This window comes from Phaseolus vulgaris, chromosome 2, assembly GCF_051622355.1.
Source record: "Phaseolus vulgaris cultivar YP4 chromosome 2, ASM5162235v1, whole genome shotgun sequence".
Lineage (NCBI taxonomy): Eukaryota > Viridiplantae > Streptophyta > Magnoliopsida > Fabales > Fabaceae > Phaseolus > Phaseolus vulgaris.
Genome location: NC_143499.1, coordinates 40,673,307 through 40,693,733, shown reverse-complemented (window position 1 = coordinate 40,693,733; position 20,427 = coordinate 40,673,307). Strand labels below are relative to the sequence as shown.

The 20,427-nt window shown below is 30.4% G+C and overlaps 3 protein-coding genes across 12 annotated transcripts; 1 reads left to right on the top strand and 2 right to left on the bottom strand.

Annotated features, from left to right (window-relative positions):
* The first annotated feature begins 5,848 nt into the window (after window positions 1-5,848).
* Window positions 5,849-7,810, top strand: EMB3113 (Ribosomal protein S5 family protein). Its single transcript, XM_068613941.2, has 2 exons — window positions 5,849-6,621; window positions 7,405-7,810. The coding sequence occupies exons 1-2, from the start codon at window positions 5,966-5,968 to the stop codon at window positions 7,652-7,654; spliced, it is 906 nt and encodes a 301-aa protein (XP_068470042.1). The 5' UTR covers window positions 5,849-5,965; the 3' UTR covers window positions 7,655-7,810.
* Window positions 7,811-8,501: 691 nt separating this feature from the next.
* On the bottom strand, window positions 8,502-10,139 carry LOC137812055 (uncharacterized). Its single transcript, XM_068613942.2, has 3 exons — window positions 9,975-10,139; window positions 9,716-9,873; window positions 8,502-9,140 (listed from the first exon to the last, which is right to left on the bottom strand). Exons 1-3 carry the CDS (start codon window positions 10,059-10,061, stop codon window positions 9,044-9,046), a joined length of 342 nt encoding a protein of 113 aa, XP_068470043.1. The 5' UTR covers window positions 10,062-10,139; the 3' UTR covers window positions 8,502-9,043.
* A 1,672-nt stretch (window positions 10,140-11,811) lies between these two features.
* LOC137812051 (Telomerase activating protein Est1) lies at window positions 11,812-17,545 on the bottom strand. Of its 10 annotated transcripts, none has more exons than XM_068613939.1 (7): window positions 17,185-17,416; window positions 15,782-15,857; window positions 15,549-15,692; window positions 15,090-15,466; window positions 14,873-14,995; window positions 14,568-14,773; window positions 11,812-13,967 (listed from the first exon to the last, which is right to left on the bottom strand). In XM_068613939.1, exons 4-7 carry the CDS (start codon window positions 15,447-15,449, stop codon window positions 11,969-11,971), a joined length of 2,688 nt encoding a protein of 895 aa, XP_068470040.1. In that variant the 5' UTR covers window positions 15,450-15,466; window positions 15,549-15,692; window positions 15,782-15,857; window positions 17,185-17,416; the 3' UTR covers window positions 11,812-11,968. The 10 variants fall into 10 exon arrangements, with proteins under 10 accessions (XP_068470040.1, XP_068470039.1, XP_068470038.1 ...); XM_068613938.1 differs by having other exon boundaries at window positions 15,782-15,906; window positions 17,185-17,385; XM_068613937.1 differs by having other exon boundaries at window positions 15,782-15,863; window positions 17,185-17,385.
* Between the last annotated feature and the right edge of the window lie 2,882 nt (window positions 17,546-20,427).

Sequence of the window (20,427 nt, the reverse complement as noted above, 5' to 3'; positions counted from 1 at the left end):
TTCTAATTTACTTCAGCTGAACTATGTAAATCAAGCTTTTAATTATATTATTTTGGAAATAACTGTGATAATTACTTAATTTATCATATCACATTCATAACTTATTTATATTTATACAATGAATATTTTTTAATTTTGTGAATTTGGAAGACAATACAACCATTTCATTAAAGATAATATTAATTTAAAGGAGATATCATTAATTTTTTCTTATTTGTTGCATAAAATTATAAGAAAAACATTTATCACTGGCTTAATGTATGACACAAAAAGAAATAGGAGAAACTATTTGAAGCCCCTCAATGTAAAGAAGCATTATTAGGTGAGATATATCTAACACTACAAGAAAATCATGAAATAGAAATCAATTTTAGAAACTAAAAATAATTAGTTGTTATAGTGACTAAATTAGAGACCATTTTAGAGACTAAATAATTTTTTGGTTTATAAATTAGTTTTTAATATTGTTAAATGAATTCTAAATTGGTATCTAATTAGCAACCAAGGTTTTTGCTACCAAATTTATAATCTAAATAATTGATAGTTAAAACCTTAGATTTTAATTAGATACCAGTATAAAAACTATTTAACAATAATAAAAACTAATTTAGAAACTCTTTTTTTTAGTTTTTACTATGATCTTTAATTTAGTTACTATTGCAACTAATTATTTTAGTCTCTAAAAATTGATTTCTATTTGATGTTTTTCTTGTTGTGTAAATCTATACCGTTGGCCATATCTTTTTCTTTCAAAAAGATATTGTGTCCTTGAGTGAAAATTCACTTAATGGAATTTAGAGCTTATACCTCCTTGGGTCTAAAGTCATTGACTACACAAATCATGTCATCATTAAATATATTTTCACCAAGCCAAATTTTAAGCCAAGACTCATGAATTTAATTTGGAAGTGAAAGACAAGAAGGGGAATGAGAATGTGATAGTTGATTTTCTTTCCCACGTGTGGAATGACAAAGTAACTTGCAAGGAAGGATAAATTAGGAAGGAATCCTCATATGAAGCCCTTATGTTGGTAAAAGTGATGAACTCTAGTAACATAAAACAAATAATAAAAAAATAAGGGTTTAGAATTCCTATTTAAAAACTAAGGCAAAGCGATTTTATTTACCATCCCTATTTATAACACTTGTTCCTCCTACAAATCTCATGTAAAAATAACTAAGGGTTTATAATTTCTATATCAAGATATTTGTCTTTTTTTTTTTCACAAAGGAGTTATGGTTTTAGTATGATAAGAGTATGAATGAAAGAGTTATATATTTAAAGCTTGGAAGTTATTGTGTCAAGTTCATGAAATTTAATTCCGGTGATTTCAAGTCTTTTATAAAAATTATAAAAAAAGTTACCGCTGCTTTAATATTGATTTAATGTTTTAAGTCGTAATTAATGTGAAGTTCTAAATTATCCAACTAGTACAAGTTCATATCATTTGATTTATCAATATACTACTTCAATAGGTGCATTGATTTGTTAGGAATTAAGAATTGGTTGGTAGTAGTCAATAAGGGAAGAAAGATAATAAATAAAGTATATATGAAATTTTGGTAATAATAATTTCAAGATAGATGTGGGGAAATCCTAAAAAGTTGTAGACAAATGAAATTATGTTCCAAGTGCTCAATAATGATTGTATGGGCGAGGTTTATATGGATAAAATGAAACAAGTCCAAGAAATAGTGGTGCTCATACATAGAGTGAAAATCCAAACGTAACAAGAAGTCATTTATAAGACTCTTAGGCAAACTGAAAAATTAACTTGACTAGTTATGGGTACTCATTGGTGATTTTAACAACAAATTAACTTCTAAGTAAGGAGTATGTTGTTCTTCCAAGTGAAAGTGAATACATTTGGGAGGGGGTTTGGTTGTACTGGATCCTAATCTTTAGCAACACATTTACTTACCATGTCAATGCATCGAGACAATATGATTATAAAGATTGGACATGCTTGTTTATGACTATAAATAACATTTGCATTACCTTATAGCTAAGATGGAGCATATGATATACATAGCATAACTATAACCTTCTTTATTATTGTCCATAAAAAAATAACATTTTTTATTAAGGTATAGTGTCTTTATGTCTCTTAAAAAAAGAGAGACTTTTATGTATTAATTTAATTGTGTCATCAAGACTATATAATCTTAGTTCGTTTTACTTTAAAAAAAAATTAAATCATAAATGCATCTCTTAATATTATTATTTTTATCAGCAAAAGAATGAATAAATAAATATAGAGTGTTTAAGAGATGTTTCAATTCTATTATACCCGATGCATTATTATGTTAGATAAAAAAAAAATATAAATAGATTATTTTAAATCAAATTCAAATTTCAAGTGGAGGAAGAATTTCAAGAGATTGAATATAATAACTTTTTTTTTCAAAAATCTTAGAACTTTGTAGAGTTATTTTGCCTTCAAAAAATTAAAATTGTTATTTAAAACAATGATTATTTTCTTTATTCGTAAATAGTTTATTCAACATATAGTTTTACTCTTTATTGATATCATATTATAGTCAAATTGGCTTATTATACAAGTAAATTATAAGGATATTTTGTTAATGCAAGTGATGAGAAAGAATATTTAAATTGAGATTTTATTGGCATATCATTAAACTCCTGAATTTTTAAGTTTCCAAAAAATACAAGTATTCTTAACAATAAGATCACTATTTTTGGACATTGATTATTGGTTTTAAACAAATGAGAAAAAAACTTTTTAAATCAGTTAAAATTATAAACTATGTAGAAAACTACCACTTTTGACATTAGAGTGTATTATACTCAATGCGTATTTATGTAAAATATTTGAACTTGATCCCATATAACTAGACTTAATTATTTGTGAAGAAAATATTTTGATATTTTAAGGATATCTAACTTTAGAACAAATCTAACAAGTACAATTTAATTATATAAAAAATTATTCTATAAAGAATTATATTAAAGAAGAGAAATATTCAATTTGTTAACATTAAAAATGAATAAACATATATATTTAGAAAACCTCTTATTAAAGATAAGCTCATCCATCTAAAAGAAATCTTGGAATAGATTTGAGTGATTTCCACATCTATGCGCCTCGAGAAGATGCAAGCATAGCCTGAAACATCCATAAGCATTCTGTTGTATGTTTGAGAACAATTTAAGCTCTTGTGGTAAATGATTTTAATTATTATTATAGCACCTTAATTGTTGTTTATCCATCACAGAAAATATTATTTTAAATCAACACGTATATCAATGAAAGAGTTAAATTCTAAAATGTAATATGGCAAATATTTAAAAAGAAAGCAAGTCACTTATTAATATTAATTAATGTATTACATCTATACCATTATATAATTAGAATACACTATTTTGGTATAATCTTTTAATTGATTTTTTTTCCTTTAATAAATTAAAAATATTTTACTTATTTAATAAAATAAATAATTGAATAAGTTTTCTTTATTTGAAAATCATTAAATAATTTTTATTTTCAAAGATAACGGTTACATAATTTTTTAATAATATTCTTATAAAATTATATATATTAGTTTATTTTATTTTCGATTTTTAATTAATTATTCAAAAAAAGAAATACAATTACGTATATATATATTAATTAAAAAATGTAAATACACCTATAATATACATGTATTTTTGTTGATATTAAATAAATATTATAAATAATGGACTAGACAAAATAAATTACACAATATTAGCCGAGAGACTATCGTGTTGTGTATCCATATTTTTTTTAATTTTATCGTAAATATATGTCTATGTTTTAAATATTATTACAAATTTATAATATAATATTCTTATGTATGTTAAAAATAGAATGCATGTAAAGAAAATGGAAAGATTGAAACAAAATTAGAAAAAAAGTGAATTTAAATATTTTTTGCAGAAAGATTAATTAAAATTTATGTAGCACAGACACTGACATGGATACGGAGATACGTAAAATCTCTAAAATGTAGGACACAAATCTATATATTATATAATTACGAATTACATAAATTGACAATAAAGATTTATGTGCACAAGTATGTTCCAGATTATTTTTTGGAGCAAAAAGATGTTTTTCATGACTGGTTCACAAGGATTTGTTTCTTATTTTTATAATCATAATAACAATTTATACAATAAAGTTTGAATTTTTAGAAAATTAATGTATTTTTCCTTTTTAAAATTGTGTTAGACCCATACTAAAATTGTCAGAAATCTAACAAATACTTTTTGAATTTGACACTTTACGAATACGTGTCCTATAGGTGTCATACGAGTGTCGGTGTCCGATATTCATCGGACACCGGCACGCCATTTAAGAGGAGTGTCCGAGCTTCATAGATTAAAATATAAAAGGAAAAAAATAGAACAAAAAGATGAGAATGAGAGTATGGAAAAAAGTGAAAAGAAAAGAGTGAGAATGAGAATGTGTGTCTCTCCAAAAAGAAAAAAAAAGGGATAAAAAAAATGAAATTTGAAATAAATTATTTTAAAAAAAATATGTTGTAACTAATTATTATAAGTAAGAGATTTTATTAGACGGATAAAATAATTTATTAATTTGATAATTATTATTTTTTAAAACATAAATTTGGAAAAAGTTATTAAATTGATCTATTAAATTAATTGTCATTTGTTTAGAAATAAAATTGGAAAAAAAAATTGTGTAAAAAAAAAATTATTACAAGAAAATCCTTATGGATAAAAGTAATTAAATAGTACTAGTGATAAACGTTTATGGAAAAAATAATAAGAAATTTATTTTCTATCATTCTCAATACGTTATTTAATAAAATATTAAAAATAATAAATTTGTACATTATGTTAGAAAAGTAAAAATAGTAAAGACTAAAACCACACTTTATATAAAAAAACTAAAAAAACTAAAGAAGCTTAATAAGGATTAAAAGCTAGAACTTACCATTTTAAAAATCACTACTTCCGGTAGCATTTCAAACACACTATAAATTACCAAAAAGAAGTTTAGTTACCAAACATTAAGAAGAATAGGGTCATAAAATATTTCATCCAGTAAAAATACATTTTTTTTTTAATTTGAATGGTATGGAATATTTTTTCTTTTTTTTTGGGGGCTTACAAAGGTTTAAATATGATTTTATTATTGGTAAAATAAACAATTTTTTAATTTTACAAAATTCAAAATTACTATTTATTTATTTATAATATTATTTGTTGAATAAAAAGTCAAATAACTATTCTAAACGACACTATTGGTGTCTATAATATAATGTTAACATGTAATACGAATAAAACAAATTAGGATTTCCACATAAATATTATTTATATATCTTAATATTAATTTCAAATTTTTACAGGATAAAAAATAGTTATTTATTTACACAGTGTTGAACTTGGATTTACTTTTACTCTCCTTAGTTTCGTTGACGAATAACTTTGGTCCTTTAAAATTGTCTTGCTCTTCTAAATTTCCAAAATTAACCAATTTTGCTCGAACACAATATATAATTCCAATATTAATATAATTATTAAACTAACAACGTTAAAACTTATTATTAAACATTTCTATTCATATTTTATGTAAATAAGTAATTTTAACATTGTCATAATTTACACACATGTCAATATTTTTGTTATAAAAAATCGAAAAAAATATTCACGACGCAAAAAAAATACTTAATTGAAATGCTTAAGACAAAAAGGAACATATTCATGAAATTATCAGAACTAAATTTAATTATAGTAATTTGAAATTGAATAAAATATATTTTCACTTTATAAAATTATTATTTGTCTCATCTAAAATTAAGAGAAGAAAAAAAGAGAATATTTTAGAAGAAGAAGAAGGAAATGCATATTTTAATGTTTTGAAATTTATTGATCTTAATTTGTTCACAAACATATAAGTTTTTGCTTTGAGTGTTGGTGAGGATCAGAGGATCAGGATAAGCTTTCCCTGTTTCCATGGCCGCACCTTCGCTTTCCTCTGCTCTCAGTTCCCTCTCCCTCTCCGCCTCTTCCCGCTTCTCTCTCCTCCCCTCGCCACCGCACACCGTCTCCCTCCTCTTCGCCAAACCCCAACACCACCCCTCCCTCCTCTGCGCCAAATGCAAACCCTCCGACGACATCGACACCTCCTTCTTCGACAACCTCAACCCGCAGGATGACATTGACTTCAATCCCCCGGAGCCCCCGGAGGGCTTCGTCGCCCCTCCCTCCTTCGACGATTCCCCCCTCGAGACGGAGGATGAGATCGCCGCCGCCTACGAGGAGCTTTACGGCCCCGCATTCAGCGGCGTCACCGTGCTCGGGAACGACGTCTTTGAAACGGACGCCCTGGTGAAGAAGGACACGGGGTTCGGGTCCGGCGGGAAGAAGGAGAAGATCCGCGACGGGTTCGAAGAGAGGGTGGTTCAGGTGAGGAGGGTGACGAAGGTTGTTAAGGGAGGGAAGCAGTTGCGCTTCAGGGCTGTCGTCATTGTCGGCGACAGGAAGGGCCAAGTCGGAGTCGGAGTCGGCAAGGCCAAGGAAGTCGTCGCCGCCGTTCAGAAGTCCGCCGCCAATGCCAGGAGGAACATCATAAAGGTGCCTATGACTAAGTACTCCACTTTTCCCCACAGGTACTTTCTCAACCTTACCTTACTCTGTATTTCTAAACTGTTTCTTTGTTTTGGTCACACTCTTATGCCATTATGATAATCTGCAAGTGTCTTTTGAATCCAACCCAAGATTGAATCGACGAGCTTTTTTATAATTAAATGTGAAAAAAATGAAATTGACTTTGTATATGTATGAGTTAAAAGTATAAATTTGGAAAAGTCGTTATTTTTTCTTCATGACTTTTTCTATTAAAAGTCTTAGGGAGAAGTTAGTCTCAGGTGTGGACATGGATATTGGCCTCTACTTCAGCTTTTGATCAAGTGTTAACTTTTCAATTGCGGTCGCAGTTTTGATGAGATTCATAGTATTTTGCATTTTAGTTCCCAAGATGCCAAAAATCTTGATGTTGTGTCCAAAATCAAGGACACGGGCGATTTTCTAAAGCCTTTGAAATGTCTGTGTTTTGCTTCTAGTGCTGCCTCTTGGATTGGATTGGAGTCCCACGTTATGCAGAATTAGACAAGCTGACTAACATATAAGTGAGAATTGTTTCGACGGTTGTTTTGGCAAGCAATTGTATAATTATTTTGGAAGTTCCTTATTACAAATAGTAATTGAAAAGCTTAGTTTCTTCCTGATAAGAGTTGGAACCTTTACTTGGAGTAGAAGTATGTGAATGACTCTGATATCTGCGAATCTGGATTGATTGACTTCAGGGCTCTTTATGAAAGAATGATGATTAGTTAAAACTATTGATGCTTCTAGATGGCTGCTACTTATTTTTCTGTTGTTTGTTTTTTTAGATCTGATGGAGATTATGGAGCAGCGAAGGTGATGCTTAGACCTGCTTCTCCCGGTACTGGAGTTATTGCAGGTGGAGCTGTGAGAATAGTTCTTGAAATGGCAGGAGTTGAGAATGCTTTGGGAAAGCAAATAGGGAGTAACAACGCACTCAACAATGCCAGAGCAACCGTTATTGCTGTGCAGAAAATGAAGCAGTTTCGTGAGGTTGCTCTGGAGCGTGGTATTCCAATGGAAGAATTATGGAAGTAATGGAATTTGGGAAGCCGATGTAACTTTTAGATTTCAATCGTTGTGATATAGAGCTGGTCATAATTCTCGTCAAGGAAGTGAAACAGTGTTCAATTTTTTTAATGTTTTCTGAAAATGAATAGTTTCTTCAAAGAGCTACTTGTTCTGATTGATTAACATATTCTTTACCTGCCTGTTTGAGTTGTATTTATGGTCGTTCAATTTATGCCTACCTTCACCGTATTTGAGGAATCAATCATGCTTATGTTCTTCATATCAACTTATGCGATTGAATTGATGTGAAAATCCAAGTAAAGAAAAATTATTATTTCTGGAGGGGAAATAAACGTCTATATATGATTGATGATAAACACAGGCCCCCTCATCTGCAAAATTACTTTTGTGGAGATGTTTTAGATTGTGTCAATTTCATAAGATATTTAATACGTTTTGCTTACACGTCTTAAACATGTATGTATATACTATGATTTTTCAAGTAAACTATAGTTCTTTGCTTCTGAATTGACGTAGATGGTCATTACACTAAACCGAAACGGCTAAAAAAAATACAATTGTTCATAGATAGAACATAATATGCTGAAATTTTCTTTTCATATTAGAAGACTTGGCTCTTAAAGGTACAGTCGATGTAGCGGTATTAGAAGATAAAAGTTAGATACTTGCCAATATTTCGGTCATTTATTATTGGATTGGATTGGGATGTCATCCCCATCAAGTTATTGCCTTCGAATGGGAACGAAGTTCCAGTCATCCATTCATTTCATAATATAAGATATCCTAAAACCTTATATATTATGAAGACTAGAAATAAAAATTTGATATATTATAAGGACTAAAACAAAATAGATTTGGAAAGACCAAGACATAAACCTTGGTTGATTTTGATGATAATACTTTGAGTTCAGTGTGTGGAGAGAGATAAACAAGCACACAAATATATCTGTGAGAGCTTGCATAAAAAACTACCAGAAGTCTAATTTGGCAAGAAATAATAAAAGCAAAAAAAGGGAATCTATACAACTTGCAACGTACAAGCTACAAGGTATCACTATAAAAAAAATGGAACAAAATTAAGTTATCCCCACATCACAACATAAACGGTGTCTTCATTAGATCACTACAGCATATCGAAAGAAACTAAATTCTTGTGGAAGTTTCCCCTGCAGATGCATCTGTTTCATCACACCATTAAAAAGATATATAGGGAGAGGGAAACAAGAGTAGCTGACAGAAGATAAACCTTTCGGCTGGTTCGTTTCCCTTAAGCAATCTGGAACATTTGGTTGCTGATCAATTCACCATGAAAGATTTCAACCGAAGTTTCCCTACACAATTCAAGAAAATGTCCCCGGAAATAATCTAAGTCTCGAGCAATATTCTAAGAAACAGTCATTTGCTCTTTTGGTTCTCCGAATGATCCTTATGCTCTAAGCCCATCTCACGCATTTGATGTTCAACAGAAACTAAACCAGTTTCTGCAAGAAACCTGCAGAGAAAATGTATTCAGTACTGCATAAAAAATTCATCAGAGAAAATTGTAAACAACTGAAATGGTGTCTCTATCGGACACACTATCAGACACCCAACATTAACACACCGATGCTTTTCACGACTTTACTTAAACATATGCTATTATGATACAACATGCATTTTCTTTTTATTTTCATTTTTGAAATCTTCCCTAAGAATGGAACACAACCACCTACAGAATCACAGTACACTAACTAATCATAAACACACACACGTCCTATCGATGCTATAGCACTGTGAAGAAAACTAAATTTGATTCATGAATTATAACATCATCAACCCATCACAATATTTTGCACTGCCATGTGATGTGGAGTACCAGCGCCAGACAAGGTTGACTCATACATAAAGCACAAAACTTGGCCTCACCTACTACAATAACAACACTACCAAGTTATGGACCTAGTTGATAAATGTTTAATTTGGAGTCCATTGGGATGCAAACTGTATAGGAAGCATGATGATGGACGAAATCTCAATTTCAACTTGAAAGCAATACAATTAACAGATAGGGAAGAATGATGAAAGTACCAGCTGAGAAGCAAGAATAGGGTGACGCAAATTAGAACAAAGAATGCAACATGGAACATCAACCATGAATCACTGGAAGAGAATGCCAAGGCCAGCATAACAGCAAGACAGACACCCAACATTAAAAAAGCCGACTTTAAAGTAATCCATGTAGGAGCCTGAATTAAAAAAGCAGCAGCAACAACAAAAATCACGCAAATCTAGTGAAAAAAAGGTATACAATTAAAAATAGAAGTGATCGCAGAGTGAAAATACGAACATTAACACCAGGGGCTAAAGCTCCAAGCAGAACTGCTTGGGCTGATGATACATCTCCAGTATCTGCTTCTGCATGCTGATGTTCCATCTTGAAACGCAAATCGTAATGCGTTGCTTAGGGTTTTTTGCTGTTGAATCAAATCCCAATTTCCCGTTAAACTCTCGTTCTACCATTTTTAGCCTTTTAGGTATAAAAAGAAAAGGAAAAAAAATTATGTGTAAAATTCATTGGGCTTTCAACAATGATCCAAATATTTGGGCTTCTCACTTTGGTATTTTGAGTTCAGCTTCTTCTTCCTGCACCCCTACGTTTTTCTTTCTGCATTCACACAATTTTCTAAATTCCAAAACTGACCTTGACCTTTTATTTGAAAAGGAACCGTGGGTTATCAGAAATTGGGATATGGGAGTGTGCTACGGATTCATCAATCCAGAACTGAATATTTTTTTTTTCTTGATGAGGGGGTGTTCCAAAAGTAATTTTTGCATAAATTATTGATTTCTGGATTGCTGAATCCAGAAGCTTAATTTTGTTACGGATTGGTGAATCCGAAATATTTTGTTTTTGAATTATGGATTTCTGAATCTGGAATTCATATTTCCGTTATGGATTGGAGAATCCATAATGCGTTTTTTTGAATAATGGATCTTTGAATGTGAAATACATATTTTGAATTACGGATTGGTGGATCCCAAATTTTACCGGAAGTACCAATCCAAATTTTTTTCAGATTTCATAATCTAGAATGAAAATAAATAAATACAGTTCAAGTGCATTTTAGGATTTTTAAAAAATAATAGGGACAGTTTGATTTTTGCATAACATTGTGGGGGTGCAGGAAGAAAAATGTAGCGGTGCAAGAAGAAACTGTCTTACAGAAAGGTTGGAAACAGAAAGAAAAAAGAGCTTATTTCTATCATGGATTCATTTCACAGTTCAAGGTTATGTTATGTTAGCTTTTGTTACTACCGTAGTTTTATTGTGTATTTGGAAACAGCTGAAATGATGACTGTTTTTCTTTCAATTGTTTTTGTAAACATGTTCTAAAATAAATTAAAGTAAACTTCAATTTTAGTATTTACTTTAATCTTAATTCTTTAAAGTCTAGTGCTTTTTCCGGGTTATTTTTAGGAAAAGTTACATGCATCTTTTTCCAAATAGTTTTTACAGTTCTTCAAACTAAATTTAGGGAAAAAGATAGACATTAACAATATAAAATATTTTTACATGATCATTCAATTACAAATGATCAAGTATGGTAATTTTATTGGTTTTAAATAATTATCTGAAAGTTATTCTAAAAAATTAAAACTAAAATTTCGTATCCATAGTTAGTGCTAACTTTTAATACGAAGCTTTATTATCTAAATTATTGAAATTAAACTCTGATCATGAATAAAAAATCTAAATAATTATATTAACTTTTGTCTTTTTTATTAATATATTTTGGGAGGGAAGTAAGGTGACAAATCATACACATACACAATTACAACATTTTCCGAGAGTGTTTGTTTTCTTAGGGACAAAATTCTTTTTATTGTTATGGTAGGATCACAGTCATAATGTTTTTGAATGAAACTGGTTTTGAATGTACTATTGTCTGTTAGTTTCAACAACCATTATCTTTTAACTTGAAACCTTTACAATTGTTTTTAGTTTTAAGAACCCATGAGTTGGTTACCGTCACTGCATACACTTTCTTACTAATTATGATATTAGCCACCACAATAAGAAGGCTTATTTTCACTAGTCGCATATTTTGTACTCCCCATGATCATGCACTATGAAAATTTATGCTTAACCAATTAAAGGCTGAATAAAGGATTCTTCATCCACATTCTTTGAAATTCGTCTTTCATTGAAGAAAGGAAACTTGAAATACTACGCATTATAGATATATACATAGTGTTTGATACCTTTGTATTGTATGGAATCAAAGTCCCAGCAAGGTGTACAATTTTGAAATGATGTAAACGAGTTTCAGATGAGAAGTTTTAATTTCCCATGAATCTAGGCCCATTGAGATTGAGGGTAGGATCCTGCTGAAGTCTCCATTCCTTTTCCTTAAGGTGCTCTAGCAGAGGCAATGGCTCGTTTCTTTGTTCTGTCACATAACCACACCCATAAGGTCTTGGTCTTTGAAAATTGTGGAAGAGGTCGGTTAAGTGCTCACCAGCACCAAAAGCATAGGGATAACTTGGCTGCAATGGAAGGGGACCTAGTGGCTTCATATATGTGTACTGGTTAGAAGAGAGGGGATTACCCAATTGATCAAATTGGTTTAACTTGTGGGTATCATGATGGAGGAAGTTTTCATGATTTCCAAGAACATTCAAATAAGCAGGTTGCATCTGACTGTTGACCCTCTCAAGTGAGGGATTCTCTCTGTACCTACGCAGCCATTCAGAAGTGATTCTACCTGGTGGCGGCAGATATCCATTGGAATAATATGGAAAGCTACTGTCATATCCAATGGATCCATAAGTAGAACTCCAAGCTGAATAACCATTTACTGGTGATGCGTTGCCTGGCAATAATGGAGCAGACACACTAGATTGTACAATAACATCAGTGTACCAAGGAGCATTATCTGGTAACAATGGAGCAGAAGGAATTGGAGCAGTGTACGTAGCAGAAGAGGAGGGGAAGTTTGGAAACTCTTCCACTGAACTCATCACTGAATTTTGAGTTCCGTTGATAGAAAGATCAGTCAAGTATGTAGAAGCTAGTTCTTCAATGGGGTCCAGCCTATTGGTGCCCAACCCTCCTCTATCAAGGACCCATGCATTGAGTGAAGGATGACCAGCAGAGATTGGACCTTCAGAAAATGTGGGTGAATTTGATCCCTTCACTGAAGGTTCTTGTAATTGAATTAACTCGTTCATCCTTGAATTCAAAATGTCACCTTGAAATGGATTTTGTGCCAAGGGCAGAGATGCAGTACGATGCAGACAATCATCAGAAGGTAACACTCTATCCTCCTTTGCTTTTCTAGATGACATCTGCTCATCAGGGGAAAAAAGTATGTATGGTGGTACTGAATTATACCTAGCTAGAGGCCTGAATAGAATAACTTCTTCCTCTTCTTCTTCTACGACATAAGGTTTTTCGTTAGTGCTGGAACTACTTGGATTATCCCTTGTATCACATTTTCCACCTTCCCCAGTGTCTTTGCCAATTTTTTGATTCAGGTCATCCCTACTTGTCTTTTTGTTGGTGGACTCCAAATCTGTTTCCTTCTTCTGACATTCACCAGATCTCGCAGAACAAAATTTTCTTCCTAATTCATCACATATAATCCACTTATGCAAATTACTGGATTTCTTAGCAATCTTCATTGCTGCTTCACTCATGCGTTGAGTACGCAATTCAGTCCCACTCTCAAAGTTGTCAATGTGTTCCCATCCACTAGAGAAATCTAATGAGACATGTGAAAAAGCTACTAACACAAAGCCCCTCAATTCATAGTCTTCCCAAAGAGGGCTATTATCTACAAGCTTCTTGGTTTCCTTTCTATTCTCATTTACTTGATTTAGAAGTTCAACAAGCGCATCAAAAAAGTAAGATATACTTGTTTCACTCTTTCGATCAGTTGCATACAATACAATTGCATCAAGCATGCTTGCACACCACTCCACGAAAACAAGTACAGAAGGCAACAAGGGGCAGTGATTCAAAGGACTAGACTTCAAGCATCTTTCAACAAAACGACCCACCACAATAAAGGCAGCAGCTAATGCCAACTGAATCAGTACAAGCTGCTGACTATCACTAGAGTCTTTTGATTCATTTTTCTCATGTTTATCAATAAGATTCTGTAGTGTAAATATGAGCATGGAAACCATTTGCAAGGCTCGGAAAGGACCCTTTCTAGCTAAATCCATTTGTCCATAGGATTCTAACATGGTCTTTAGTTTTATATCTTCTAGCTCCATCATTTCATCTAACACTCCAATAGTAGATGCCAATGCAATGGGGAATTCCTCCAAACAGCTTCAAGAAATAAGGGGAAAATAACATCATTTCACATGTTGCAGAAATTGAAATAATGTTAATATTCATATATCAAGATATTTTATGTTTCACATGTTTTGGTTGGCAAAATGTAACAATAATTATCTATCTTTACTTGATATTTACTCCCAAAGTTATCAATGTATAATATGCAAGCAAATGTCTATTTCTTATCGTTGGAAAATTATTTGTTCAGTGAATACGTTTCCAGCAACTTCCTGGGACTAACAAATGTATAGATAGTAGTATACATGCAGATCAATTAAAATTTTACGGAAGTGTAAATTCATCACGGTGGTAAAGATTGGTATATTGCCTATTCCAAAAGAATTGAAGATAAAAACATTCAAAAAATAATACATTAATTTCAAAGATGCATTATGTCCTATGAAACACATGAAGGAATGATACGTTATCAAGGGCTAACTCAAAATTAAAAGAATGTAAAAATGAAATACTATTTAAAGATACATAACATGCATGATTCAATTTGACACCAAGGGAGGGAATTCAAACTTAAAATGACAAGATAAAATAGCAAGACAATTCAAGAAAAAAATAATTGAAACCAAGATGTACCTCGTCGTTATGAAGAGATAACTAATTGTTCTGACTGTTAGAGACCATAACTTTGTGTTAGTAAAATTATTAGTTCCTTCAGACATGTTGCAATTTGAGTTATCATCACTTGACCTCGCTCCAGTCTCTTTAATGATCCTTTGAGAAGGTTTCAAGAAATCAAAGCAGACTTCATTGGAATCATCTGGCAAATGAGATGACCTGTTCTGCAAGATCATTAGAGATGACACCTTCCCAAGTTCAGAAACATTAAGCATGGATAAAAACCAATTTAAGTTAATTCAAGAACTTAAATATCATCTTACTTTTTCCAATAGTAGGATAAGATTATCCCAGGCATCGGGAAAGGGTTCTTTAACAGCTAAACTTCTCACACAGTGATACAAAGCAAGAAAGTCATCTCCAATATATGTTGCTAATACAGCCAACTGCAAAATGAACGCCAAGGAAGAGAATAGATGAAAAAACTTTTTTCTTGAGCAAAAGATCTAGAGCTAATTTTAAACTAATATTAAAGTTTACCTGGTTTTGAGGGTTTCCACTATCTGGCCAAATCCTTGTTGCTTCCAAGTAATGTGTGGCAGCAATTGACCAATTTTGCTTTTGAGAATCAAGGTTTTCATATTGTTGTATATACCTGGCCAGATCCCCCATACAAACTAAGCAGCGGTGACATAAATATTGACATTTCAACATGGATTCTGGTTCAAAAGAAGTTGAAACACAACCTTTCTTATGAAACAAAGCCTCTTCTGGGACTCCATAATGTTTTCTGACTTTTACAATCAGAGTTTGGTAAAACTCAGTAACTTTTGAAAGAAATGACCTAAATTCTTGTACATAACTGTCATTGTTTATCTGCACAACACCATCTTGCAACATTCCTGATTTCTTGTTCTCTGCATTACCAGAGCATTTCTTAATTATTTTTCGAAATTCATCAATATGCTTATAGTGAAGCTTCCACAAGCAATATTCAACCTCTTGAAGTTCCGAATGAGTGTGGTTACTGAGAATTTCTCTCTCATAACTTGACCTGATGTTACTATACAAGGCTAGAACATCAGAGTGTAATGGACCTTTAAAATGGATCAATGCCCACAACTGCCTTTCAGAATTCCCAATCTGAGCATGACACAAGTTCAAAATTAAGGATATTGAAGGAAATTTTTCCTAAGCTTTTATAGCTAGGAATGATAGTTTCAGAATGTTACCTCAAAGAGAATTTGCTTTTCTTTATGACCTCCAGAAAGAGAAGAATTAGTTGCCATGGTCGAAATTAAAGGTCTCCTTCAGCTTGTCACAAAATGAAGTACCTAGCCCATTAGTATTCTGGTATCTTTCCAAGTGCAAGGACAGAAAAATAAATAGAAATGCACACATCAAAAGATAGGAATATAAACTTCTGCTCAATTTCAACAAAGTACAAAAGTTCTAGATATAAGGACTTCAGCATCACAAGTATGAAGTTTTAACTCCATTGTAAACTAAAAGTACATTGAGTTGGGAAAAACAAAAATGAGTCTGAATTGGTTACCCCGTCTGTAAAAGTTTATAATATGCCACCAGCAAACAGAAAGTAACACTATCAAAATATTGTTTGAATAAACTTCTCCATAAACACTTAAAAAGAAATGAAAATAAAAAGATAAAACGAAATAAGTTTCTTCCTAGGATAAAATTAGTTAGGGCATGAATTAAAAAAATTAATATGAGAGAATTCCTATTAAGTAACTTATGTACAAGTTAATTTTTTGTGTACTTCTTTTCTTATTTTTTTCATAAAAGTGTTTATGCCCTAATTATAATAATTAAGATATTTCACTTTAAGTAAAAGCAATTAGACAGCAGCACTCTTTGGTGATTTGCATTGAAATTTGAAATTAGTGCAGTTTTAATTCTTCAAATGAAGTGTGCAGGAAGAAAGGGCATAAACTCAATACCACTTAATAGCATCATCACCTTGTAATGGTAAAGTTATACTCGCTAACAAGGAATAAAAAGAATGACACAAAGACTTTCCAATTACGACCTTCTTTCTACCAAATTCCTCTCATTCTAAACTTAAAATCTGATGCTAGTAGTCTGAGAGTTCCAATCGGAGACAAAATTAGCAAAAAGACTAAAATTTGAAGGGAAAGAGTAAAACAATAAAGCACACGGTACCAAGGGCATGATTACCAAAAATCAACCAAAACACAATTAATAATCAATCCAACTAAGTATAAGCCAAGATCTCCCTGATTCCAACATGAAGGGGAATAATGATCATATTTGAGTCCTCAGATGAGTACCCTAATCATCTTTACGGACAAGCAAACAGAATGGAAACTAGCTGAATATGACCCTTCTAAAAATTAAGGTATCAGTCGGAGACAGAGTAAAAAACCAGTTTTGTCTGTGCAACATACGGTAAAACACAATTTGGAGAACAAAAGGGAAAGAAAGAATTGAGGGGGTTAGAAGTTTGATTACAACACCGAGACCCAGATAGCAGAGGGTGAAATTGTTAATTGGTAGATCAAGATTGAAGAAATTTTGTTGAGTGAAAGTGAAAGAGAAAAAAGAAGGAGATTAAGAAAGTGGAAGAGAAAAAGAATCTTAGATAAAGAATTACCTTATTAAGAAGAAAAAGCTGATTAAACATAAAGTGGTGGAATGGTAGTGCAGTGAGGGAGGGGGAGCTAATGTTGGAAGCGGAAAGGAGTCCCAATCATGGAAACCTAACCAACGAATAAAATTGACCTTTGGAGGAAAGGAAGTAGAAAGGAAAATGGAGGCAAGTGTGGTGCTGTTTCAGTTTGTCAAATGGAAAAAAGGAACAACCTGCTTCATCATCAAACTATCTTAATCATTTTTTGTCTTTTAATATTGTTTTAGATATTTATGCCTCATCATCATCACTCACTAAATATGCAAGATCACTTCTAAATCAATCCAACGTTATTACTCTACCTTCCAATTATCCTCTGCTTCACGCTGCACCGCGTCAAATTCTATACTCTCATAAAATTCTATGAATCCAGTACCATCTAAATTTTAAATAATAGCTTTAAGATTTCATGTCGGGTCGACACCTGTCCAGTTTAAGAAAAAAGATTAAATATAAACAATTTTTTAAAAATTAATTTTTTAGATTAAAAGCTTTGTTATATAAATTATGTACATATATTTTATTTGACTCCACCTGTTTTAACACCTTTAACGTAATTAATACTAGCCTGACTCATCAAGTCTACCCATTTTTTTCTACTTGTGTTTACACATTACATTTTCCTTTATTTTGGCAATGACTTAGTTTAGTGTCTTCTTTATTGTGTTTACTAATAATAATAATTTTACTCTTATTAATTTTATAGTAATAAATAATAATAAATATTATTAATAAAATAATAAATGTTAATTATGCAGATATAATAATAAATAATAATAATAAATAGTTTTATTTTATTTTTTCACTTAATTTTCATTCTTTCTTTATTCTTTGTTTTTTTTCTTCTTCCAACCAAACGAAACATTATGATGGGTTTGAAAGTGACAAAGAAAGAAGTGGAAATCATTGATCTAGAAGATGGAAGAAGAATAGAAAATTATGAAAAAAATCTTACATTATTACATTTTTCAAGTAAAACAAGAGAGAAAAGAGTGAAAAAGGATGTTATGACAACATATTAATTATATCACTTTAAAAAGGAAGTAATGTTATTGATTTTCATGATCAAATGACTCCTTAAATTTGTATTTTTTTATAAAATAATAAATATATTAATGAATACGATTATTAAAAATAAATTAAACAATTTATTAGAAAATTAAACTTCACATAACTTCTCTTCTATTTTTTTCAATCAAACAAAAAATTTCTAATTATGTTTGTTTCTTCTCTCTTCCATTATCTTCTATCTCTATTAATTATTTTGTTTATGTTTGACCAAATTGCCCACAGAAGCATGCATGAATTGGAGAAGAGAGTGATGGGTAGTTAAAGAGTTGGAGGGTTGGCCAATGTTTTAAATTTCCATGTTTGCTTATGTTTGAAGATGTCTTTTTCTGACCAGTGCTGAGTCACATAGAATGAAGTCATCTTATTTGAATCCCTATTATTTTTCTTTTATTTCAAATCAATTTATTATTATTATTATTATTATTATTTATTATTTATTATTTCTTGTAGAGTGGTACTAGACGAGAAAACATACATGACTTGTACTTGTATGTATAGAACTGCTTACCATAAATTTCGGTAAAATTCGTGATATATTGAGAACTTTTATAAGTTATATAATTATTTGACATTTTTTGTTATATTGTGTTTGATAATTATTTTTTTGATTGAGATATTAATATTTTTTATTATAAATAGGTTGTTAACAAATTATATATTTGAATTTGGGTTGTTAAGACGTGTTCTTCAAGTTGAAATATTATGCGATGTCTGTGGAAGACTTCTTGACATGTAACGTAATTTTATAAGTAATAACGATTAGAGATAATACTTACTTCACTTTCATTAACGATAAAATTAAAGAATAAAAATGAATTAAAAATATAAAACTTTTAAATAGTAAATGGAATAAAAAAAAGTCAAAAAATGTTCAAAATTTATGAAAATTTTAAAATTTAATTAAATTTGTGTTATGTATGAATTTTTTTATAAAATTTTATTAAAATATAATTAAATGTTTTTTATTTAATTTGATGTGATAAGATTGGTGAGTATGGATTGTGTGAGAAGGGAAAGGTGGACACATGTTTACGTAGTTGTTGTTAGGTTAGTGATTGACGTTGATTTCGTGCCAAAATTCAAACCTCATTATTGTTACTAAATCTGTTGCCAGTTTCCCATGTATCCCCTAATTTTCCATGTTACACTGTGCCTAACCTTGTAAATATAACTATTTTGATTCAATGGGGTTCTTCTAAAAGATTAAGAGAATCTTATTACACAATTCACTTTATAAGGTTTTAATTTAATTTTTTAAGTTTTATTGAATTATATCATTTTTAAAGTTTTTTCCAATTTTTATTTTAATAAATTTTATGCATTTATGTTCTCATCAATATTTTATTTAATTATTAATAGAAAAATAAATTTTTAATTATAAAAAATTATTAAATAGAAATCAATTTTAGAAACTAAAAATAATTAGTAAATTAAATTTGGTAGAAAAATCTTGGTAACTAATTAGATACCAATTTAAAAATTATTTATCAATAATAGAAATTAATTTAGAAATCAATATTTTATTTAGTTTTTAAAATTATCTAAGTTAATATAATAATTAATTATTATTTTTTTCTAAATCTGGTTTCTATTTAATGATTTTCTTATAGTGATGATTCAAAATTTCATTTAAGATTTGAATTTTATTTTTTTATGCACTACAAGAAAATCATGAAATAAAAATTAATTTTAGAAATAAAAATAATTAGTTGTTATACTGACTAAATTAGATACAATTATTTAGATTCTAAATTTGATAGCTAATTAAATACAAATTTATAAACCATTTAACAATAATACAAACTAATTTAGAATATTTTTTTTAAGTTTCTAAAATATATCTAATTTAGTCAGTATAACAACTAATTATTTTTTGTCTCTAAGATTGGTTTCTATTTCATGATTTTCTTGTAGTGATGTAATATAAAATAAAATATTTTATAAAATCAATTTAATATATACAATTTGTAATGTAAAAACTTTAATTATTTAATTATATAAAATAAAATACAACACCATGTTTGCATTTGGATTAACATTATTTACCCATATGGAAAAGTGGCTATGATACATGTTTGGATCCATGAATTTATGAGAAAATGAGAGAGAAAAATATAAGATTCTTTGTATTAGTTT

Excerpts from the sequence above, each read along its gene's own strand:
- EMB3113 (XM_068613941.2), top strand. The coding sequence starts at position 5,966 with ATGGCCGCACCTTCGCTTTCCTCTGCTCTCAGTTCCCTCTCCCTCTCC. Across the intron at positions 6,622-7,404 it reads TACTCCACTTTTCCCCACAG|ATCTGATGGAGATTATGGAG; the intron begins GTACTTTCTCAA and ends TTGTTTTTTTAG.
- LOC137812055 (XM_068613942.2), bottom strand. The coding sequence starts at position 10,061 with ATGGAACATCAGCATGCAGAAGCAGATACTGGAGATGTATCATCAGCC. Across the intron at positions 9,874-9,974 it reads CTTTAGCCCCTGGTGTTAAT|GCTCCTACATGGATTACTTT; the intron begins GTTCGTATTTTC and ends TTTTTAATTCAG. Across the intron at positions 9,141-9,715 it reads CTATTCTTGCTTCTCAGCTG|GTTTCTTGCAGAAACTGGTT; the intron begins GTACTTTCATCA and ends TTTTCTCTGCAG.
- LOC137812051 (XM_068613933.1), bottom strand. The coding sequence starts at position 15,838 with ATGGCAACTAATTCTTCTCTTTCTGGAGGTCATAAAGAAAAGCAAATT. Across the intron at positions 14,996-15,089 it reads GTGGAAACCCTCAAAACCAG|TTGGCTGTATTAGCAACATA; the intron begins GTAAACTTTAAT and ends TTCATTTTGCAG. Across the intron at positions 14,774-14,872 it reads TTATCCTACTATTGGAAAAA|AACAGGTCATCTCATTTGCC; the intron begins GTAAGATGATAT and ends ATGATCTTGCAG.